Consider the following 25,492-nt stretch of genomic DNA (forward strand, 5'->3'; position numbering starts at 1 on the left):
CTTAGGGTATGTCTACACTGGCACTTCGTCGGCAAAACTTTTGTCCTTCATGGATGTTAAACACACACACACACACACAAACAACAAAAGTTTTATAAACGAAAAGCGCCGGTGTGAACAGTGCTTCGTCAGCAGGAAAGCCGCTGCCACTCATGGGGGGTGGAAGTTTTTTGTCGGCAGGAGAGTTCTCTCCTGCCGACAAACAGCAGCTACAGGGCCCAGCTGCAGCGGCACAGCCGTGTCGCTAAAAGCTGCATAGTGTAGCCATAGCCTTAGTGTGGTCTAGCGGCAGCAAGCAACTAAAGCAGATGCTGGCTCCTCATTTCCAAGAGCTAAATGGCATTAAAAGTCAACTAATAATACGTTAAATACTTTATTAATATTAACTTCAGCAATTGCTTACATGGGAAAGTATCACATAGATATTACATGATTGATTAGGAAGGAAAGCTGATCCATAAAACACTGTATTCAAATATGATGTACACTATGAAAAAATTTGAGGATAGCTAAATTAAAATATGCTTAGTTTTCTTTTTGATTTTTACTGCTAAAGGAGTCAGGTTGGCAGGCCATGCTCATTTAATCCTAGGCAGAGATTGCTAACCGTGGTAGAGGCATTTAAGACCTAGGCCACAAAAGAAATTGCACTGATTTAACTAAACCTATTTCTAAATTGCGCAGTCTCCTTGTGTGGACCTCTGAAACTGGTTTAAGAGTGGCTGATGATATAATTAAATTCAGTAACAAATCTTTAGCAACCATGAACCTATCATCCTCCAGAGATGGAGCATCACCCTGTAGATTTTGCCCTAAAGATGTAAATAGGTATCTGTGTGTCCCTAGATTCCCCTTCTGTAACATCACAAGTGGTTTCTGTGGAAATTATTATATTCCAATAGCTGTGTAACTTTGGGTGAGGAAAAAGCCGATTAACTTTAATGCAGAATATTTGTTTGAAGTTCATCAGCTTTCTCATCCAAACTAATTTCGAAATAATTTCTTTGTTTGTACAGTGCCTAGAACAATGGTACCTTCAGCCCTGATTGGGTCCTTAGGCATTACCACAATGGAAATTTACAAAAATGCTTACCACATTTTTCTATGCGGCACCAACTGCTCTTTAAAGGCTTCACTGACATTGGGCAAATCATTTAACCTCTGTTCCTCAGTTTCTCCATCTGTAAAGTGGGTGCTGCGAGACTTGCAGTAATTCACTGATGTTCATAAAGTGTTTTGAGATCCTTAGCTTGAAGGCATAAAGGTGCAAAATATTCTTTTAAGTTTCTATGCCAAAGAAGAAAAGTTCAGCCATGCAATGTTGACTCCATCCCAACAGCTACCAAATCTTATGTTTTACAGTCAAGCAAGGAGGCCAGCTACTCATTTTCTTCACCATACTGAACAATTTCTGTAATGAGCAAGTGACTCACACTGCAAGGGAAGAAGCAAAGTGTATACGACTGTTACTAAAACAAAGAAAACTTATCCAGCTAATACTACCCCATTTTGATTTATAGCCCTCAAAGACTATTATCTCTACTCTTTAAATCAGCAATGACCACATTAAAGGTGATTTATATTTAGAAAATTATCTTGCTTCTGTTCATCCCTTAATTTTCCTCTAGTGAAGCAACGGGCTTTTTAAAGACTTTTCTTCAATTACCTCTAATAGTAATAAAGACCAAGAATTTTTGGATGAAGACTTCGGTCAGGAATAGAGATTGAAATCTCTCTTTGATGACACAATGTCTTATAAATTACATGATTGGCTAGCCATAGTATTCTCTAGACAGTGATCTAAAAAATACCTGCTCTGGAGCATCCAATAGGAATTTTGAGCCTCACTCTGACATTTTGGCCACATTTCAATCCTACCTAAGGATCTCAGTAAAATTAAGCTACAGCATCAGCTTGACAAGTGTATAAGACATATCAGTAAATAACTATACATAATTCACAACCAGTCAACTCACTTGGTTCAGGAGTCACTAAGAACTACATTAACATGAATAAAAGGTCTTTTCTCCCTTAAAAAGCATTATACTAACTTGCAATGCTAGGAAATCAGAGCAGAAATAGGGATGTAAAACACTGGAGAGAGGTTTACACTACAGACTGCAACATACTTGTATGAATAAAAAACATGAGGCAGGCAATTTTTCATCTCTCTCTTACAAGAACATTTGACGTTTAGAAATTGGGATTTAAAGGCATCTATATTCTGCATAGTATTTTAGTAGTATAATCTTTCTAGTACAAAGCAGAAAAACCAACTAATATTTAATCTATGGGAACACTGCAAGATTATGCCATTCAGATCGTGTCCAACTGATTAAACTCATTTCATTAGGCCAATGGTACATTTAGATTGCACAAGTCTCTTTGATCATGAGGTCACCAATTTTAATCCAGCCTATACAAGTATCAGCATATTTTGAAAATTACAAACTGATGGCTTTTAGTGATTTAAATGAAATCATTTAGTGAGTAGTTGGCATTAATTAGATTCCTGTTACCACTCTCAGCAGAATCCAAGAACAGCATGGACAATGGATACTGAATCCTCACATGTGGCCCCTCCAAGTCAGAGCTCATACACTTTGGCAGGGGAAACCTTGCTACTTGATTTACTACTGTATCAGCTCCATGGTTAAACAGGATTCAGTCCCCAGAGCAGCCAACAGAGCAGATTTCACAATAATTAAATTTCAAAGAAAAAGTGTTTTTTAAAGACAGCATAACAGGATGTGGAGTATTGGGTTTTTTTTGTTTGGATACATTAACCTACAATTACATCTGCTAATTTAGAAGCTACTGGTAGAAGTCTTAAGTTTTTCAAAAGCTTTCAAATAATCCCTTTTTGTGGGTTCATCTACATGAAATAGACCTTGATTTTATTATGCACGCTGGCTATTTGGGACAACTTGTTCATCTGGTGTATTACCTTCCAGTACAGAGTGCAGAAGAAGGGACTTTTGCTTAACAGAAAGACTACACGCAATGGTCTTCTATGCCCAACAACTCTTCTCCTCCCACAGAGATTACACATCAGTAGCTCCCTCCTCCAGAGTCCTTGAATTCATCATCACTATAGTTAATACCCACACACTTTCCTATCCCCTCTCCTTTGCAAAACTTTAGTGGGTGCTTTCAAAATGAATATAGTAATATAGAGTACCATCTGGATTATATTACACTGAAATAATAACCCCTGGGGCTAGTCAAATGCTAGAATAATATGAGACCATAAATCGAGGACTCCATCTCAAATCTTAACCCTAAAATAGGATTACTCTTGAGAGATTAGATTCCATCCCTGATGCAAAGAGTATCGTATTTCTCCTCAGCAGCCCTCTGGCTGCCACAGAAGTGGCACTGAAAGGCTAAAAAGGAGGTTGGACGTAACTCATCCAAATAGAAGAACAATCTCTAAAAGAGCTGGAAGTGAGGATGTTCAGCAGTCTGAGTGAAGCTTATAAGTATTTATTTTATGCAAGATAGGTCTCTTGGATCTCCAACTGCTGCTGTTGTATTCACTCAGAGTCCACCTCCTGCAACTACAGGATTCAATATCCAGATAAAGGATGTAATAAACAGTAAACTGATACTACACTGGATCTCAGCCAAAGGATCAAGAAGAATGTAGCTAAATTATTTAAGACTTCTTAACAGGAAAGACTTTTTGGCGCTATTGAAAAAAAAAAAATAGTTTGAACAAAGATCGTGACATCTGCAAAACTGCAACAGGAATAAGTTTATAGTTTTTCTTTCCTTTGGGGGGGGAGGAGGGGGAGAGATTGTTCTCCAGAATTATGTACTATATTCTGCACTGTCTTTTCCCTGCACTACCTTTCTGGGGCCTAAGGCAAGCCCTGCACTACCTTTCTGGGGCCTAAGGCAATGTAAACAGAACTTGTCAGTGATGCTGAAACTAGAGACGTGATGCTGAAACTAGAGACAAAATTTTCAAACTACAATAACGTCCAAATAGGAACAGTATTTAAACAAAATAAATGAGTTTTTCCCCTTTGGAAAATGAAAACTATGTACTAGGAAAACAGTATAATCTAAAGTGGATTAGGCTAGATCTCATGAGAAATGTTACCCTAATTTAATGGCAAATATGCTTAACTTCCTACCCTAAACTCTTATATAGTATTATTGTGGCAGCAAGAAGTGGCTGCAATTTCAGCAATGGGTGAAGTGATTCATACATAGATAAGTTTATAAAGTGCTTTGGAATCTTTTGGGAAGAAAGCTTTTCTAACTGAATCACTATTACATTTATCTAAGGTATTTTTAGGACCTAAATCACAAGTCTCAGACTACGACATACCTGTTTGTTGCTCAGATACTAGTGACATGCAGTATAATAAGCTACTTGCATCTGAAGAAGTGAGGTTCTTACCCACGAAAGCTTATGCTCCCAATACTTCTGTTAGTCTTAAAGGTGTCACAGGACCCTCTGTTGCTTTTTACATAATTATTGTATCTCTAAGATCTCCACAGAGATGTCACTAGACTCAGTAGTGGATGTTGCTGATCCAATTTCCTGTCTTTGATAATTACTGAAAGACTTTTGCAAAAAGGAGAGCCTTTGTGGCTTCTTTGAGAACGTCAGGCTTGGGCTATATAATTTACTAATATCCCACGTAGCCTCATTAAAACCATGGATATTAGCTAGTCTCAAAAGAATGTTCACCTGGGAATTGACCAGGTTAGTAAGGGTACCTTATTACATTCTAACATGCTTTGAAATATCTTGAGAAAGAGCAGCATTATTTATTACAGACATATATGAAGATGACAATCACTGCATCTGAGCACCACCACAAAGTTACATTCTCTTCTTACCTTCCACTATACTAAAAATCCATTAACGATATCTTTGATAGATGACCGTAAAATACAGCTTCCCTGAAGTGTAGAGACTTTTTATTGTTATATTCAAGCTTTCACTTTTGAACACTAGTGATATAGGATGAATTAGAATAGGTGACCTAGTGGTCAAAGGGCTGAAAATTAACAATATAAGACAACATGTAGCTTTAAATGTTCAAATTTTCTATTGAAACTAGCTTGCGGGGGGGGGGGGGGGGGAGACACATTCCCCTGCAACCCATATTACTCCAGCATCCTGCTGAGATAAGACAGCCAAAAATGAAATTGTTTAGAAAGGGATATGCACAAGATAAATATATGGTTAACAACTAATTAAAGGTAAATCAGATTTTTTTAAATGTCACTTTTAGTACGTTACAGTGACAATAACAACAAAATGTGTTTACAACATTTTAATCTGAGTGTGTATAATTGTAAACCATATTGTTGTAAATGCTATCTGGATTTCTGACAATACTAAGCTAAACAAAAATAGAATATAGTGAAACCACAACCAAGTCAGGAATCTGCATTACAACTTGATTGGCTTCTCTAGACTGGTGCATGAAATAGATAAATATGCCAACAGAATATTTATTAAAAAAATATACAAATACAAACAAGCATTCACAGCTCTCCAAGTATGACCTAGGAAGACTGCAGTTATCAAGCAGCCAGGAAAGATTCAGCAGCATTAGGGAAGACAAGATCTCATTTTCTAGATGAGATCTCCCAATGTCAATAGTGCCCCTCCTCTTTCCCTCACCATCACACACTTACCATATCACAGGAGTACAGAGTAAAGTCCCCAAATCTGAGCAGAAAGGACCAATCAGCATGATATGCTGAAACCGGAATTCCACAGCTACAGGTATTATGAGTAAATTGGGTTTACCTATCCACAGGGAAACTGCAGAAGCCAACACAACATTCACAAAAAAACTGTTACACTTAATATTTGTTCAAATACAAATTCAGAATATTAACAAGAGTGACTAAGACTCAGTGCATTTCCCTGGCAATAATGACCAGTCAGAGGAGCTCCTGACTGAGAATGATGCATAAGCCCATTAATTTGCACCTGACACTTTATCACCATGCAGTGCCTGAGTTGAGAATACCACCACTTTTGTTGAAGGTGTTAGCAGCAAAAAGTTTAAAATTAATTTCCATAATACATTTGATTGACTGTTAATTTTTACTGTCCACTGTTGCAACGTACTACTGTGGGACTATCTAAAATTGTATATTATACAGTTTGTGAAGGTTCACACATTGTTGGCTGTAGGGCATTCCACAGAATTCCAAAGAAACTACTTTAAGAACTGATACTTTACTATTGGCTCATCAGTAAAGGTAAAGAGAGAAACAAGAAACTAATTGAAATCAAATTTTTACATTAATTATAGTTAAACGTGAGTTTAATGAACAGAGCCAGCCCCTGCTTGGCAAGGCTGGGCTGGACTTTCCAATTATAGCAATTGCCTGGAAAACCAAAGTTCTGGGATATAGCCTCAAAATAATGGTAGCACATTAGCTAAGCAGGCCCCATTAACACAAGCAGGAGTTGCAGCACTAACCCACATCTGAAGAAGTGAGGTTTTTACCCACAAAAGCTTATGCTCAAATAAATCTGTTAGTCTTTAAGGTGCCACCGGACTCCTTGTTGTTTTCACTAACCCACAGAGATTCAAGGTTCTGTTTATTTTCTAAACCCTGAAAAAGCTTTCAAAGTTATGCACAAAGACTTCATTACTTACTTTTATCTTTTGTGCATATTTGTTTCTAAAACATGGAGCAATCTGTTTTTTCCTTACATATGACAACACTTTATTTATGCAGTCCTGGTCATATCAAAAAGCTTAACCCATGAAGCTGCCAATTTCAACTCTTGTTTGTTTGTTGTATGTGTTTTATAAACAAAGAGATTGCATTGCTGTGGCAGGCTATTTTGCCAATTTGTTGCAACACAGAGAAATCTTAAAGCATCCAAACAACAGTAACTATGTTGCTATTGTTTGAAAACGTACAAGTACTTTGGTATTGTGAATAGGAAATTAATGCAATAATCCTTGAACTTCAAAGAAACTTCTGACCATTGCAGAGCGGATTTTGTATTTATACTGCAGGCACTTTTTATAGGTGTGAAGAGACTCTTAGGTGTGCCACACCAGTATGAACGTAAGACAATTCAACAGTAACTGGCCAGTGTAATAATTTATGTAAATAATCATTAATTTTTATACAAAGTCTGCTAGGATGTCCAGAACAGGACAACATAAAGCTGAGTGTTTTAAATATGAATACTGAATCCAGTAACAAAAATTAATTATGGTGTTTGTATCTGAACTGCAGATAGCCTCAACTCCATAAAACAATGCTAAATTCCAACAGACAATTTTTTTCAACTGGTTCCTGAAATACCTCTATAGTCTACAATTTTCATGTCAGAAAATGTCAGAAAAACACTGACAGTTTTCACAGAAGCGTCAATACCATATGTATGTACTGAATTTTATCTAAAAAATAATTCATTTAACTTCAAACAAATTTTCAATGCAATTTTAACATTTTGAAAGGAAGAATAAAGCCAGTGTACATAATAAAACATCCTTTTAAAATAATATAAAACAAGTCATTTTGGCTCACAGCAAAACTAGTCATTGTAAACGAAGTAATAAAAACAGAACAAAGATGCACTTGATAAATGAAATGATAATACAGTCTTCAATCCTGCACTGGGATACACTAGCAGACCTCTATTCCTGTGAGGACTCCCACAGACTGCAGTGGGACTATGCACAAATGCAAGGGTCTCTGATAGCAAGGAGCTGATGTAGGATGGGGCCTTAGTGACTTGATTCCTTTTCATCCTTTTAACATACCTAGTGAGTTTGATTATCCTCCCTGTGCACCTTTTCATGGGCTGCTGAGGTTTGTTTTTTGTTTTGTCGAGGGGGAAGATATTTCCCACTGTTACAGAAAGTAATCTCTAGGATAACAATATTGAAAATCTCAAGCATTCAAAACTCATGAGCGAGGCACCACAAATCAAGATAGTGATTTAAAAATCAAGAGATTAGTTTAAAAAAATTAATTTGGAGTGCTCTTTATTTGCTCTCTAGTTTTGGAGACTTTAGGGTTCTATTAGGTCACGTTTTCAAGCTTTTCTCTGAAACCACAAGAGCAAAATTCTTGGCTTTGATTTTTTTTTTAAAGTGGGATTTTTATATAATCACATGAATCCAGGAGCTAGGGCTTTAATAAAACACCAGATATCATATGACTCACAATAAGTCTGCAAGAGTTGGCAATGCTTGGATAACATTAATGCATACAAACTATACAAAGTACTGCTTTGAACTTTAAAAGCACACACTGCAGCAGAGCTCAAAAGTAACTCAACATACAAAGGAGTGCAAAATTATTCCATACTATATTAATGAAAAGCACCTTGTCATTTAGATGCACAACCCCTCCTCTCAGTCCATATTTTCATTTGGTGTCTGTACTCCTTTGGAGCCAATATCACCTTTTGAAGCGGTCCAAAAGACACCCACATTTAATTATTGAAACATTTATTGCACATCTGCACTATGAGCCATTTGAAGATGTAAACAACAACTAGGAAGTTATATCACTTACTATGTCATTGTTTGGTCCAACATGCAAGGTGTGAGAGTTTTAGTCCCCTTGAATTATTCACTCTTAAAATCTAACAATAATAAAATTCTAACCGACATAATTTAAGATCCTAAAACTGTGCAACAGTCAAATGTGTTGAGAAAAACACCAGTAAAGAGATTGATGTTACACTGAATCCACAGCCAGTTACAGAATGAGAAGAGGTACGCTGTAATGTGTTACTTTAAAAGATATCCATAAATCCTACATAAAATGGCTAGCTATTTACTAATGTGCAGTACCTGAAAACTCCTTGTAAAGATCTCTTGCTGTCTAAACTAAATTGGCAAGTATGTGGTTCAACCTACAATTTTTTTAAAAGGATAAAAATAAGATTATTTAAATTGAGATTACTGTGATAGAGCACCTAATTACAGCACAGTGACCTAAAGTCTCTTTACCCATATTTGGTGCTTTGATAAGATTACAAATACAAAACATGCCTGCTTCACACTCATTTGATCCCTGGGCTCAAATCTGGATAACCTAATGAGTTGTCGGCTATACATAAAAGCAAGTATCTACATTTTAAGTGGATAAAAAAGAGGAGGCCTAGTTATTTGTCTAAGAACACACTCCTGCAATCCACATTTTTCACATTTACAGCAAAAAATACTCCCTATTTGCTAGATTTAAAATGTAGTCAATGGATACAGTATCAAATACCTTTAAATGCATTCCACAATGCCTTCTACCAACAGCCCTAGATCAAATAAAATGGCCAATGCAATTTCCTTGTTTATTTCCAGAAACTGCAAAAGATATTTCAGTTACATCTGCGGTTTATAAAATAAATGCAACTTTCCACATATTTCTGTTTTTAATTCTTCTAGAACATTAGAGGAAATGTCAGGCAGTATAATCTCTCTGCAGATTTGAGTTGAAAAGGGTTAATTTCTGCACCGCAGTCCCCCGGCATGTCCTGTTTGCAACCGGGAGGAGGAGGGAAGGAAAATGTCGCTTTCCCCACTTTGCTGGCTAGGGTAGATTTCAGAGAGATAAGAAGAGAAGATAAGGAAGAGAGTATAACGCTAGGAATGGGGGGGCTCAGCCACCAGGAAGGGGATCCAAAGCAGGTTTTGGAGGGGGAATTTATTTACACTGCAGTGTCTAGCAGCAAACATGGCTGCCTCTGCCCCTTTAAATCCAAGCGGACCTCCTCTATCTCTACCACCACCAAAACATCAAATTATCCCCATGTCTCTCTTTATTGCCCCTACTTCCCACCTACACAACATAAAGACAACCTCCCTCTCCAACAAGAAGAGAATATCACTGCAATAACCAGCTTCCAGTCCTAATGCATGGAATACAGACATATTCTACAGAGAAACAATAGGTTCCCTCTCACCATTTCCCATACCTCCCCCCCCAAAACACCAGCCCCTTCCCCACTACAAATCAGCGTATGTCTCTAAAGACTCATTCATCATCCCCATTTCCCATACTCAAGAACCACCCGAAACCCCATGCAATAACCCCAACCCCGGCGCTTCTCACACACGTCCCAGATCCCCCAACCCATTATTCACCATGTAGAAATACCACCCCAGTCCACCTTACCTTCCAGCCCTCTGTACCACTAGTCCCCTAGACCCTGGCACCCCCATCCCATGTCCCCTAAACCCCACCCCCTCACCCCCATACTTTCCTAACCCCCACCCCTCATCCCCCCGCTCCCACCCGTAGCCCGTCGCTGCCCCACAGCCCCCCGCCCCCGCTCACCGTCAGTCTGTTCCATTCTAACTCCCCCCGCCGTGTCCGACCGAGCCCAGCAGAGACACACAGAGCAGGAGCCGGGCCGGGCTCGGAGCGGGGGGAGAAACAGGACCCCGCAGCAGGCCGCGCTGGATCCCCGGCCTCGATTTCCGCGCCACCGGGTCCCAGTTCCACGGGCTCCGCTCCGGGAGCCGCCCGTGCCCCGGGCAGTGGGGGAGCCGCAGCGCCGCGGGGAGACCAGAGAGAGGCGCTAGGGGGGGCGGCGGCGGGGGAGGGGGGCGCTGGGTCTCTCTGTGTCCCGGTCTCGGGCCGGCCCCGCTCACTCTCCCGCTCCCTCCCCCTCCTCCCCACGCACACAAAACTCGGCTCCACAGGCCGCGGCAGCCACCGCCAAAAGAGACGCGCCCCCATTGGCTGCCGGCTCTGCGCCAGGCGCGAAGCATGCTGGGGACTGTAGTCCTGAACGGACGCGGGCCTCGAGGGAGCCGCGGCTGGGGCACGTTTAATGCAAGGGGGTTGGAAGGCCAGGCATGCCGGAGGCAGGGATCTAGATACACTGCACAAAGCCTACGACCATACACGGTCTCAGAGGGACCTGGATGCAACTGTAATGCACTAGGCTTTAGATACACTGCACAAGGCCGGGAAACATGCACAGAGGATGCTGGACATGTTTAACCAGCATTTTTAATACCACGATGTTTGCATACTCCAGTAATGGGTGCTATAAAAATGGCTAACCAGGCATTGCATTTAAATCTTTCTGTGTCTTCGGAACATACAAATGTTGAGATATATTGGATGCCTATGGTTTTCACTGAAAACCTATTAATAGGGTTCTAAATGCCATATATGTTAGATACAGGGATTTAAGTGGAATTCACTGGATCTTGGAGCATGCAAACACTGCAAGGTGCTGAATACATATTTGATTAAACGATTGTAGATGCAATACTCAAGGTCTGACAACACAGAGACACAGAGCTGGTGGATGCGTGGTTAATCTGTGCATCAAAGCATGTTTCTACAGGAGTATTTCCATGCTACAGTAATGGGCATTATAGAAATGCCTCAGATATAAAGATGGATTTAAATTAAATGCACATGGTCTCATGACATGCAAACACTGAGATATGCTAACACATTTAATCCAATTGGAATTAAATGCTTTGCAAATTGAAGGAATTCACATTTAATTCATAGGTCTGGGAACATGAGGTGCTCTGATACTATTGTTTTCAGTGCAGTATAAAGAGCTAATTAGACGGATGTCCAAGGAGATGTGTTGGCTGCGTTTTAATACAAAAAGATTTAAATACAATGTATCAGGCCTGAAACTACAGAAGCTACAATGGGCAGAGGAGATGGTGGGTACTAATGGTCCAGATCTGTCTTGTATTTAATAAGCAGTGGAAATGTATGCTGGTTATACATTTAGGATAGCACCCACTGCTAGGTACTGAATAGAATGCCATTTTTAATGCAAAAGGTTTAAGTGAAATGTATAGGGCACACACACAAGCACACACTGATAGGTATTGATGCATTTTGTTGCCAATCTTGAACATGCAACTCTATTGGAATGGGGAGGGGGGCAACTGTTAGGTGCTCAGATTGGCCAAGCTGTGCAATTCATTTGCATGTTTGTTATGCAACCGGCGTAGCATTGGCTGAGATGTGCTGGATGCATTTAATTACTGATGTATTGCATAAGGCCTGGGAAAAAGAAAATTCTGCTGGAGCGATTACAGGGTCTCTCCCTTGGAATCTAGTTTTAGCTGCTGAGGTTTGGCATCTAGGTTAAATGAATAGAGAGCGAGAATGCTGTCATATGCAATAGTTTCTAGTCTCATTTTGGCTGAAAATATATGCATTAAAATGTTTGCAATTAATTCCCTTCCTCCACAAATCCAAACTGACTTCTGTTCAAAGAAAATACAAAACTGATCCACTCGTAATAAATCTCTATCCTGCAACTAACAAATTTAAGTTTCACCTCACAGGCCAAAAAAAAAAAAAAAAAGAGGGGGGGGGGCATGGAAAGCAAGAAAACCATCTGAGAGAATGAGAAAGATACAAGATGGAAAGGTAATGCAATGCCTGTTACCAGAAAAATCAGACAGTGAAGCAAGATGAATGAACTGGAAAAAGAGACACATGATCTAACATGAAAGAGGAAACTGAAGTGATGTGGGTTTTACGAGTCACTGAACAAAGGCTGAGTAATGGTCTCAAAATTGACTGCATTTCCTATTGCCCAAAGGCTGCAGGCTCCAGCCCACAAAAATGAGTTCTCAAGTCTAGGCTTTTGGAAAAAAATACACAGTAATAAGGCACGTTTACAAATGATTCTCCTCCTACCTAATACAATCAGCCATCAAAAATGGAGTTGACCTAGAAAAGACTTCCTTCCTCCCCTTCCCTTCTGTAAATTCTGCAGCACTAGGTTGATGGACTCACAGCTGAATTAGTCAGTGAAAAGGATGAGAATTTACTCTTTTTTTTTTTTTTAATTTAGTACTAAGTGCTTTTTAGGCAACTAACCAGCACACTTACAGGAAATCTTGTTTTCCTCTATCTCCTAATACAGTGTTTTCTTATTGTTGTTGATATGCTTGCATTAATCCAGAAAAGGCCTTTAACACCATTTGTTGTTCAGGAAAATGCTTACAGAGCAAGGGACTGAAATCCAGACCAGGTAAGCACATTTACAGAAACGTACCTGTTTTTCTCCATAGGCAAGATTGTCTACTGAGTAGTTTGTGTTGTGAGGCAGTATTGTCTAGTGGTTAGAACAGGTGACTAGCAGATAGGATTCCTAGTTTCTGTAACTCTCTCTGCCAGTGACTTTCTATTGGTTCTTGGGCAAATCACTTTGCCTCTCTATAAAATGCAGATAATATAGGCCTAACTCACAGGGGAACTGTGAGACTTAATGTTGTAACATACTTGAACTCCACTGATGAAGGTGCTGTAGCATCACATCTTTATTCTTCATAGAAGTACAGTGGATTGTAAGGATTATTTAATATTTGTACAGTATTGCCTAGAGGCATAAAGCTTGATGCGCCACTGTGCTAGTCACTGGACAAATTTATAGCAAATAACAGTCCCTGTCCCACATGGGATTCTTGTTACCTTTTAGTTCTTACAGGAAGGAATGACACAGCCAAGGCTGTGAATCTTTCAGTGCTATGGGGACTCTGAACAACAGGCTGGAAACTCAGAACATTGGTGGACTAGTCAGTCCTTAAATGGGCACAACCAATCCAAATATAAGAGTCTTACTTAGCATTGCTGATTCTTTTCTATTCTTGTGGTGGCTCCATATACTGGACTGAAAGGGGCTTTCCTTTCCAGTCAATCCCTGAAGAACTGCAAGGACCTAAAAATTACAGCCCACCGGCTGGGTGACCAAGCAAGCAAAGCCATATTGCTGGGTTTGTTGGGACAGATGTGCTCCTGCAATCCAAAGGCTGTATTTAGATTTTTTTAAACGACCTGATAATTGTAACTAACAATATCTGCATCTTAGCATACAGAGCAGAGCAAATTTCTGCTCTCAGGGCCTGATCTGAAGTCCCATTAAGTAAATGGAAAATTCACATTGATTTAAATGGGCTTTGGTTCAGGCTCTCAGATTTTTAAGACCAGTTTCCACTGATTTCAGCTACACATGCATGTCTGAGGACAGACTTTGTCCTTAGATAGGAGTAGTGAAATCATGAAGGAATTCATGCACATATCCACCCACAACTCCATACTGAAAACCCTGTGCAATGAAAGGCATGATGGGTGTTTTCACTTCTCTGAACCTTCAGAGCTAGTATAGCAGATTAAAATCCACTATTCTGATGGTGTAACGAACAAGGGACGCCTATTTGATCACTTCAGAGTGAAAGATTATTTATGTTTGGCTGCTCAGTCAGTCTCAGTATCATATTGTTGTTGTACTTTGTACAATAACTATTGTACATTAATTCAGCAGAATATCTCTTCCAGCAAAAACACCTTCCTCTATGTGAGACAAGAAGAATGCTTAGTCACTTCCTTCTTTATTCCATCAAGATTTGTTCTACTACAAAAGGTTTTAATGTAAAGCTTTAGTATTAAAAGGCCTATTCCAACATAATGCTTCAAGAATTTTTGTGGGGAGAGGAGTAAGATATGGATCGATATTTTTTAATCTAAGATGTCTGGAGAACTGGCCTTCGCAGGCATGTCTTTACCAGTTGAGAGAATAAACACAGACATAAAGAGACCTCTAGTGGCTAAACTAAGGTACTTTCTTCTTACCTCTATTTTTTAAACCATTTGTTTGGACACTAGCTGGTAAATTTGTTTAGTGGATTAATAGCAGTTTGCATTTCAGATTATGTTCTAATATTTACTACGTCATCCTTATAAATGCAGAATAGATTCAGAGTAACCTTCCTAGTTCTGTCATCTGCTAAGGAGGAGATTCTCTCCAAATGCCTCCTTGATTTATAGAATTTGGGGAGCCCTTAAAATTTGTCTTGAGATACCTTTGATTCCTGACACCACACAAACTTATTTTGGGGGATAAAACCTAAAAGAACGTCTATTTTTAATGTATATTTTTTCTTCTCACACCCTCCCTTCATGTAATTTATAATGTGCTATATGTAGATATCAAGTGCAATAATTTAAACATAGATCCTTCAAATATAGGCAACACATTGCTATATAAAATTAAAGAAAACTGTATGATGCTTTTGGTGCTTTGTTAAACACTAAAAAATAAATCGTTGGTCCCCATTACCTTTTCACCTCTGAAAATCCTGCACATGGACCAGGTCATAGAAATGAAAAACATTTTGTACTGAATTTAACATTTAGCTGAATTAAACATTTTAAATGTCAGCATTAATTTGCTTGACATGCTTTTTCTCACCTTTAAAGCAATGATTTTGAAAACTTTAAGCCAAGACTTTGTAGGATCCAGCAACAGCCAGCATAGTACAGAAAAATCACTTCCTCCCAGGACTTTGTCTTCATACATGTCTGTAAAGCTCATCTCTCACACACTTGGCACTATGTAAATAAGTCAACATAACAATAGGTAAAGAGATGCACACACAGAAGTTCCTCTGTTTTAATGCTTGTTCAACAGAGGGAGATACTTTTTAAGAGGAAGCTCCTGAATGAATGAGTTAATGTTTGTAAGGCACCTTGAAAACATAATGGTCAAAAATAATAACAGTAATAATAAATAACAAAGTTGAGCAGAAAACAAAAGTTCAACATTTTTTTCCTGTTTTTCACAGAAATTTTGTTTTGATGGAAACTTCCTAGGCTACTCTAACCATGACTATTACATGCAGCCTGTGGAGTTTTCATGAGCACATATAAATGGGAACTTGCTCATACTAATCTTGAGAGGTGGGAGGGTGTGCCTAGGCACATTTCTTGAGGGCTTTTGCAAATGTGTAGGATTTGGGGGTAAGGTAGTTTGTGTTTCTAGATCATAAGAAAGATGGGGACTTTTGTGCTCATTTTGTGGCATAGGGGCATGCAGAGGGTCAGGGAATGGAATGGGGGCGGGTAGGGGGAGAGGGTAAGGGGAAACAGACTGGTATAGCAGAGGGCCCTGTAGAGCAGACAACAAGGAGGGGGCAGCAGTGAGTAGGTGGTCCAGCAGGGTTCAAGACAGGCATAGACTCATAGATTTTGAGGCCAGAAGGGACCATTGTGATCATCTAAGTCTGACCTCTGCACATTGAAGGCCACAGGATGTCACCCACCCACTCCTGTATTAAACTCCTAACCTCTGGCTGAGATACTGAAGTCCTTGAATCTTGATTTAAAGACTTCAAGTTACAGAGAATCCACCTTTTACTCTAGTTCAAACCACCGTGTGAGATGGGCCCCATGCTGCAGAGGAAAAACCCCCATTGTCTCTGCCAATCTGACCCAGGGGAAAATCCCTTCCCGACCCCCAAGAGGGCGATCACTTGGACCATGAGTACGTGGGCGAGACTCACCAGCCACACCCCTGGGAATGAATTCTCTGCAGTCCAGTGGGGCTGTGGCAGCCGAGGCCTCTCCCCAGCAGTCAGGGGCGGAGAGCAGGGAAGGAGCACAGTGCAATGGGCTCCAGCACCTGTCAGAGCCAGAGATCTCGGGGGGCCCTGGGGCCCCTGCAGCTTGAAGAAGTGTAACCAAAACCTAGCCCCTGTCATAGCCCTGTGAGTGATGTCACACCTGTCTCCACGGTAACAAGCAGTGGCGTCATCCTGACATCACACAGCATCCCCAAGGAAAAGGCAGAGCCTGGAGCCCACCAGCAGCAGGCCCAGGGTCAATGGGACGGGAGGGACAGTTCGGAGGAAGGGGAGGGCACATCCGGTCAGGCCCCGCCCCCACTCCGAGCTGTACGCGCCCATTGGCTGGCTCACGACCGGCCCCCTCCTGAGTCCTGCGCTAGCGTTGGCTACCTCCGAAGGGGGGGGGGGCCGGCTGGGGAATGGAGCCATCGAGCGAGGGAGTAGAGCGTCCGTCTGCTTCCGGCCGCGGGGGGTGATGGGAAGGGCCTGGGCGGACTGAGGCAGCTGGAGGGGGGGCGGAGCGGGGCCCTGAGAAGGAGGTGAGTGGGCCTGGTAGCCACGGGGGGCTTCGGCCCACGGCTCCCCTAGACCGCCCCCCCGCCAGCCGTTCGGCCCTAGCTCCCTGCGGTCACCTCCGAGCCCGTCATAGGGCTGGGCCCCCTCCCCCCCTCAGGGGCACCCCCCGGCACTGGGGTCCCTCAGGCCGGGGCCCCTCGCTGCGCCTGCCAGGGGAGCCAGCCGGGCCAGGCCGCGGGGAGGGGGGCTACAAAACAGGAGGGGCCGGACTCCTGGGTTCAGCTCCCAGCCGTGGGGGAGCCGAGCCGGAGGTGGAGGGGGGGGGATAGAGCAAAGGGATGGGAAGCAGAAGCGAGACTTCTGGGTTCTTTTCCCTGGTTCTGTCAATGAGGCCGTTTAGACAAGTCACTTCTTGGTGTATAAGATGGGAATCATACTTGTGCTTTGGGATCCTCCCGGGAAAGGTACAAAATGTAGAGCTAAAGGGTTTTGAAGTTTGCTGTGCTGAATACCTGCTCTGCTATGCCTCTGCCAGGGGAAGCTCACTCACCACTCCTGTACTTCTGGGAAAGCAGTGAGTGAGCTGTCCAGCAGTGTGCATGTTAGTGAGGTGCTGTCAGATTACACTTTCACACTGCACCTTGCTATGGTGACAGCATAGAATGGAAGTAGTCTGTTTAATTCAGTGAAAAGTCTGATCTGCTATGTCTTGTCCAGGGCCAGCTGAAGATTACAGAAAGCACTGATATCTTTTCCCACATCTTTGGAGTAGTGGGAGGATATGGGTATATCTACCATGAATAGAAGGCAATTGTCATCAGTCTTAGCACTGCTCAAATAGTTTAACTTTAGATTCACTCAAACTCTTTCCATGTAAATATTGTTGTTCATCTGCTCTTTTGTATCAGAACATACAACAGATAATTCCAAGGCAACATGGCTTTCTACAGCTGTAACATAGTCCTTGCAATAGCCAGGTCAAGGTAAGAAACAAAGGCTTATTTTTAAATTTTATTTTACTGGTTAAGATTCTTGTTTTGTTCTAGTACTTTTGCATCTTTAGTTCTCTGAAGTATATTCAAATGGTAGCCACTTCTGTGTAAAACATCCCAATAAAGCTTTGTCTAATAAGGGCCTGATAAAACTGTTGCCATAGTGATAGTTAATTTCTTCAGGTGACTGATGCTTTGTTTTATGGGCATGGTAAGAAGCGTATGCAGCAATTAACTTTTAGTTCAAAACTGGCTTGCTGTTGTAAATGAGGCTATATGAGGTGAAACCAAATGTTTAATCTTAGTTTGAGAGAGAGTTCAGTCTCTTTATATTCCAAGTACGGAATTGATTTTGTGGTTGGTTAAATGTCAGAATGAAATGGAGGGATTTGATTAGAAAGGCTCTGGTAGTTGTCATAGTACATACTAATGTGAAAAGTCTTATTCCTGTTATCCAAGATAAGATTAAAAATCATAATGTAAAACCTCCTTCCCTGGTGTTTTTAACATGCTGTGCCTCTTTGTGAAACCAGGGGCATCCCACTGGGGCTATAGATAAAATAAGAGAGTATGAGGACCATTCCAGGAAGTAGCCTGGCTGTGGTGGTGTGATGGGGATAAGGGTTTTGTTTTGTTTTTTTCCCTTGGGCTGTGATTGGGTAAAATTCTTCTGTCATAACCATTAGTAGAATGGTGGCTTATAAGAAATGGGCTGAAATACTGAGTTGCTCCTTCTAGAGGACAGCTCATCAGCTAAAATAATGCAAAAACTTTAAGTGTTTCATCCCCTAGCTAAAATCTGCTCCCACAAACTGGGCAAGTCTTTAAGAAGATTCTGTGTGATGAATTTGAAGCTAAGAACATAAATTCAAATGAAATGGTTAACTTTGGTAATTAACTACAGCAGAGAATTACATGCTTAAAGTAACTAGCTTCTCTTCAAAAACAACAAGCTTCTCTTCAGTTTCAGAGGCCCTCATCATCTTGTGCACTCCAGCTGTTCTCCATATTCCTCATCAGTTGCATTTGTCCAACTAGTGGATTCTCATTTAAACCGAATTTACATGAAAGACTCTGAAAACCAGCAGTTACTGTACTGCACACAGCTGGCCCCTGGACTATCTCACCTACGAACTAAAGCAGTGCGAACACTGCACACCTCTGCTTACTGGCATCGAGAACTCCAAGATAAATCTCAGCTGCACCAAAGGACAATAAACCAGGACACTGAGCATACTAAAACTCTGTCAGACCAAAGCACAGAGAGTGGTGTGGGGAAAAAGTCTTTACGCCAAAGAATTGTAGATGAACTGAAACATTATTACAATGGATTCCACTTGCTTTGGATTGACACAAAGGTCGCTGCCAGGATGGTATGGAGGCTGCTACATGGTCAGGTTCTCACTAGAAGAGAGAGGCGAAGGGTGAGTATGAACTACCTTGCACAGACACATTGGCTCTAATTTGCTAAGCTGATGTGTTGAAAATCTTAAGGTAACCAAAGAAACTGGTCGGTTCGGTTTCCAAACTTTGAATAGAGGTCAAATATGGACACCTGTTTAAACCTTTCATGTGAATTTAATGCCTGTAAAAGGGTAATGGCTAAACAGCCCAGGAGACTGAAATCCTCTGTTCATTTTCCATAGCTAGTATAACACAAGCAGTGGCAACACAGGCCCCCTAGGTTCTGCCAAGGACACTCATCCCCATCCTGGGGTGGACTTCTCTGAAATGAGAGGCACATTCAATCTCTGTGGCCCATCAATTTCTGCAAGACTTTGGACAAGGGGGTGCTGTGGTACTTTAAAAGTGCCCACAGTAGTTGTTCAAAGTACACAAATGCAGTCTTAAAAGCACTATTAATTCCTCTGATACAGAGGCCATGTGATAAGTCCTAAATTTAGATACCATGCTGATAATCACCTGGGTTATCTAAATGAATGGTAATATTTGCACTAAGATCGCTTGTAGAAAGCCTTCATTAATTGGGCCCAATAGGTTTTCTTTTGTGCCTGTCAAATGAAAAATAACTCCTTCTTCTATGCCTTTCTGCAGCTACTGAGGACGTGTGCTGATCTCTTCCGGCTGGTTCCCTTCTTGGTGTTCATCATTGTGCCCTTCATGGAATTCCTGTTACCTGTATTTCTGAAACTCTTTCCTGAAATGTTGCCCTCAACTTTTGAGACGGAATCAAAAAAGGTTTGTGTACCGGGCTGTTGAGAATGCAGACTGCTTCAATAATTCAGACTCCATTAACTAGGATTGTGGATGGTAACTCTAGAAGTATATTGGGATATCAACTAGCCTGAGCTATACTGCTAGAAGCTGACCAAACTGCATGCCATGATGAATTGTTCTTCAGTACTCATCATGGAGTAGTGAGGCTAAGCAGGTGTAGGAAGATTGGTCTAATCAGTGGATAGAGCACTCAGGAGACCTGGGTTCAGTTCCTTGCTCAGACTTCTTCTATGACCTTGTCCAAGTCACTTAATCTACCCTGTCTCTGTTTTTACTTTTTCTTTCTTTCTTTTTTTTTTTTTTTTTTTTTTTTAAAATGTTTTTATTCTGTGAGGATAAAATCCATGAATGATTGTGAGGCACTCAGATATTCTAATGATTGATTAGGGTCAGGTAAGTGGATAGAAGGGGTCTGCAGCAAGGTTACTTGATAACTGATTGAAGACAGGAGTAGTACAAGAGAACTGAAGGGTTTAACAAGTATTGTGCCCAGAATGGGGTGTCTTTATCTCTCTTTCCTGTCTCCCCTCCCCTCTCCCAATTTCTCTTTCTTCCGTCCTTAATAGTTTGGAGGGTTCCCCCCGCCCCACTCCAGTTCAGAGTAATGTTTCAGACTAAATGATCAGCCCTGAAATAGAACCCTTAACTATGTTTGGTTAGATGGCCACAGAAAATGAAGGGTCTGCATAGGATCATTTTAATCAGGTGCCCCTTATCACTCAAAGGCAGAGCCAGTAGATCAAACGTGCTGAGAGTGTGAAGGCAGGAGTTAAATACTGTTAGGTTTTCACTTAACCAAAATGTTGATAGAGCCTTAAGAAAGGAGGAGATTAACTTGGGCCAAAATGCTAGTGTCACATGTGTGGACAGTTTCCATTGACTTTCATGGGGATTTCCCATACTTCCAAAGGCAGAAATTTGTCCTTTACTCTTCAACCAAAACCACTTGAAACCATAAAGGCTAGTTCTGCATGGCACATTAGCTCTATCAACTTCCCAGCCCTCGTCAATATCATACAACTGGGGTATTCTCTGCCCACTACTAGCTCACTTCTTTTGCAGCTGATAATATCTGAAATCTGGGTCACATTTCTTGCTGTAGTGTCTGATACTAACTAATCAAAACGTCTGTTACCACATGGGCAACTGTTGATTAGCACCCACAAATGTAAATCAGTTCAGCCTTGCCTCTCTGTGCAACTGGGTCCAACACTCTTACTCAAAGTGGACTCACACATGCAGAGCTACAGCAGAGTCTGACGATTGCTCTCCTATTGATCAGTCAGTACATGGCATGCAGAGTGACCTTGTTCACTCTTTATACTTAGTGGCTCCAACCAGAACAAAGCAGACTTTAAAAGAGGGATGCAAACCTATATATATCACCTTTTTGTTTTTTTTCCTCTCTTCACTGATCCATGTTTTGTTTCTCTTATCAAAATCATTTTCCTAGCAATTAGTGAGGCAGAGTGACTGGCAGAATGGGGTTCACGTTACCAGGTTTTGCTGAAATTTCAGCACTACTGGTTTATGTGCAAATTGTCCCCTGTCCGTGTGGTCCAGTGCGGTGTGCTTCCTACAATTATGATCAAGCCAATATTAGAGATACTTTAATGGCCTAGTAAATACACTCTTCTAACCTCAAACCGTGTGGATTTAAAGCACTGTTTGGATGCAAAAGAAAGTTACAGTAACAATGACACAATCTTTGTTATAACTGAGCTTATTAATATTAACTATAGGATTCTTGGAGGTTTATCATCAGGTTATCCTAGCTCAAAATCTAGGCTTACTCTTGTTTTCACGCACAATATAACAGAACTTATATTTCAATGAAGAATATTCAGTAAAAAAACTTGTATTTACAGCATCTGTCTAGTAAGTGGAATTGAAACTGATGCATGTACTTTAGTTATCCAAGCCAAAGCGCCAAGAGTAGTCAGCGGCAATGATGAAAAGTAAGTTAGGTTTTGAGAGGTGCAGGGGTAATTAACCAAAGGCCTGCGGTAACAAAAGGAAGGAAATTTATCCCAACTTTCTCTTTCCTGGAGTTCAATCTGAGCCTCTAACTACTTTTTGTTTCCTAAATTAAGGAAGAAAAACAGAAAAAGAAACTAAGCGCCACGTTAGAGCTTGCAAAATTCCTGCAGGAGACTATTACCGAGATGGCCAAAAGGAATAAAGCAAATACGGGAGAGGCCACCAAGCAGTTCTCTTCCTATGTGCAACAGGTACAGCAAATAGTAAAATAAGCTGGAGGGGCTAGGAAAGGTATCTGCAGTCCTGTGTAGCAGGGCGGCACATTGGGTAGATACAACTTTGAATGGTCTTGTGCCGGGAGATGAGGAAGTATGGGATTTGTATGACACAAATCTGCAAAACAAGCTTGCAAACTAGATTAACCGATTATATTCTCACGCACCTTCCTGTATGTGTGAAATGTTTTGTAACCTGTACAGAAACAATCATAATATTGCTGTTAAACCATTCTGTGAACTGTAACTGCACTGGCAAACTTATCTGACAAGCCCAGGATTAGAGAAGCTGCAATTCCTTGATTGCAAGTTTCAGTGGGTGGCGATGGTCTGTTTGTTTTAAAACAAATGGTAAATGGAGAAAGAAAGTTGTTCCTGTCCATCTATCTGTAAGAAAGATGCAGCTGTTGTGCTCACTGTTGAAACTTGAAAGCTGGCAGAGTCTTGCTACCAGGCATGTATAAATGCTGAGGGATATTGGTAAACTGATTGCCTTTTCGTGGCCATTGCCTTGGGAACCTGTGTCCCCCACTGCCTTGGGGAACCTGTGTCCAGATAAGTTACTGTTTTATCTTAATTCTAATTTTAACCAGCAGAAAAACTCTTTACATAGTGAAGTTCTTCAGGTGGCCATTCTCAGAGCACATTAGAAATAGTCTTCTAATTTCAGACCCTAGGTTTGAACAATAGCAGTTTAGTGGCCATCAGCAAAAAGCGCTAAAGTGAAATGATTTGGGGGAGTGTTAGAGTGAGGACTGGATTCAGGATGCCTAGTTTCTGTTTCCGGCTCTGCCAGTGGCTTTTGAGGTACATTCCTATCTGACGCCTTGGCTTTGTTGCGCAGGTTCGTCATGCTGGCCACCAGCCCAGCACCCAGGAGATCGTGCGCTTCTCCAAGCTCTTCGAGGATGAGCTGACTCTTGAACACTTAGAACGGCCACAGCTGGTAGCCCTCTGCAAACTGCTCGAACTACAGCCCATTGGCACCAATAACCTACTCCGCTTCCAGCTTTTGATGCAGCTCAGGTCTATAAAAGCAGATGATGAAGTAAGAGACTAAAACAAATAGCACAGATGCAATGTGATCTGATGGTTAGTACAGGAAACCTGGGTTCTAGTTCTGATTCTGCAAGTCACTTCCTCTCTCTGAGCTGCAGTTTGCCTATCTGATATTCTAGGTATGCTGCTGCCCACATGAACAGGGAGAGGGGTGATGTTACTATTTGTAAGAGGAGGATTATCCCATGAGAGACTCTAAGGAAGTAGAGTGTTGGCAGTTCAGCCCTCCAGTGCCTTCTATCAGCTCTACCAATGAGCACATCTCAGCGGAGACTCTCTTGCTGTTAAGAATGAAGAAGGTGGTCTCCTAGGATCTCAGTAGCCTGTAGCAATGAATGATTGCGGAGCCCCATCTCTTATACTACTTCAATTTTATCATACTTAGTTCTATAGAAACTTTGGGCCATTTCTATTATGTAACTAGCAATCTGAATTCAGAGTGCACTGATGCCAAACTCATTCCTGTCGCTGTCCGAGCTTGAGAGCATGAGAAATGAGGAAATCTGGCACTACCATGAGACTCGAATGAAGGATCTGGAGGCTTTTTGTTAATTAGTTATGTCACAGCATAATTTCTAAGTGGCTCCTGGCTACCTTTGACTTAAGCATATGTAACGATAAGTCCATTTTTACAAATAAAGGCCCAATCCTGAAAATCCTTATGCATGTGAGTTACTTTACCCAGTGAGTGGTTGCATTACAGTTCAGTAGGGCCACACACAAGAGTGCAGTTACTCATGTTTAAGTGTTTGGAGGGTCAGGCCCAAGGTTATCCCTCGCCTTTAGCTATGTTCGGCATGCAGCTAGGCAGTCAGACACGGGATGTCTGCTGAATCCTAGTTTTGGCATCAGTAGGTTTTCCTTTGTTTATTCTCTACTCCCCTCCAATGCAAGCAGGCATCTCTTTGATGGCTCAGTGGTTTGAGCATTGGCCTGCTAAACCCAGGGTTGTGAGTTCAATCCTTGAGGGGGCCACTTAGAGGGATCTGGGGCAAAATCAGTACTTGGTCCTGCTAGTGAAGGCAGGGGGCTGGACTCGATGACCTTTCAGGGTCCCTTCCAGTTCTAAGAGATAGGCATATCTCCATATAATTAAATAATTAATAAACTAGGGTTTGGGCTTCTGGAGGCCTGGATGTGAATGTTCCTTTTCCTTTCAGATGATTGCTAAGGAAGGTGTTAATGGGCTAAGTGTATCCGAACTGCAGAGTGCATGCAGGGCCAGAGGAATGCGATCACTGGGTCTCACAGAGGAACAGCTGAAAGAACAACTCAATCAGGCAAGTAGGGCCTTGCCTGCTTCTAAAGTCTTGGAACATTGCAGCCAGAGTTTATATTTTACTTAAAGGGACCATGTTAGATGTTCAGTCTTCAAATAAACTGGTTTTGACAGATGGTTGCCCTGAAGATTCATGCCACTGCTTTGTTATTGATCCTCATTTGCATAACTGAACTGTAAAACACAAAACATACCACTTATGGCTAAGGCCCAGCTGAAAAAGATGGTGGCTGATGAGTGCCAAGTGCAAATACCTGTCAGGAACAGGACACAGGAACCCAGGGGATTAGTTAAACCACTAGAGCAGCAAAGGCCTTGCCTATTTAAAAGAGGGCAGTGCTGGAATGGGGCAGATAATGAGACATTGTAACTTGTCTGTATAGGGATTCACAGATTTCAAGGTGAGCAGGGACCATGTGTGATCTGACCTCCTACAAAACACAGGCCAGAGACTGTCCCCAAAATAATTCCTAGAGCAGATCTCTTAGAAAAATATCTGATCTTGATTTTAAAATTGCCAGTATTGGTGGCATCTATTTACATGTAGCACTCCCCTCCTCCCATCCCTGGGACTCCATATTGGGGCCTTATTCTGCCTGGGGTCAGGGCCACCGTTGCTGCAGGTGCTGTATTTCGGATAAAACTTAAAGTAGAAGCTTGAACACTTAATTTTCCTATGGCAGTCTTTCAAAAGTAGGGATGTTAACACCAGTCTTGCAGTCAACTTCTATGTAAGTAACTAGTCTACCCAGGGCCGGCTCTGGCTTTTTTGCCGCCCCAGGCAAAAAAGCCTCCGCC

At 41.5% G+C, this 25,492-nt stretch overlaps 2 protein-coding genes across 5 annotated transcripts in view; one reads left to right on the top strand and one right to left on the bottom strand.

Annotated features, from left to right (window-relative positions):
* Positions 1-16,590, bottom strand: part of NSD3 (nuclear receptor binding SET domain protein 3) — a 64,709-nt gene extending 48,119 nt beyond the window's left edge. For 2 of the 4 annotated variants that reach the window (XM_024207151.2, XM_024207154.2), the window contains exon 1: positions 10,294-10,529. The gene's annotated coding sequence lies outside the window, so the exon portion shown is untranslated. Of the gene's footprint in view, positions 1-1,093; positions 1,157-10,293; positions 10,530-15,202; positions 15,343-16,512 lie in introns of those variants that run through there. The other 2 variants (XM_024207152.2, XM_024207153.2) reach the window with 2 other exon arrangements.
* Positions 16,591-16,841: 251 nt separating this feature from the next.
* On the top strand, positions 16,842-24,761 carry LETM2 (leucine zipper and EF-hand containing transmembrane protein 2). The gene is made up of 7 exons (XM_026657455.1): positions 16,842-16,894; positions 17,780-17,854; positions 18,828-19,287; positions 19,919-20,062; positions 22,195-22,332; positions 23,201-23,404; positions 24,576-24,761. Exons 2-7 carry the CDS (start codon positions 17,808-17,810, stop codon positions 24,759-24,761), a joined length of 1,179 nt encoding a protein of 392 aa, XP_026513240.1. The 5' UTR covers positions 16,842-16,894; positions 17,780-17,807.
* The last annotated feature ends 731 nt before the right edge of the window (positions 24,762-25,492 follow it).

Source organism: Terrapene carolina, unplaced genomic scaffold (assembly GCF_002925995.2).
Source record: "Terrapene carolina triunguis isolate 2854851 unplaced genomic scaffold, T_m_triunguis-2.0 Scaffold53, whole genome shotgun sequence".
Classification (NCBI taxonomy): Eukaryota; Metazoa; Chordata; order Testudines; family Emydidae; genus Terrapene; species Terrapene triunguis.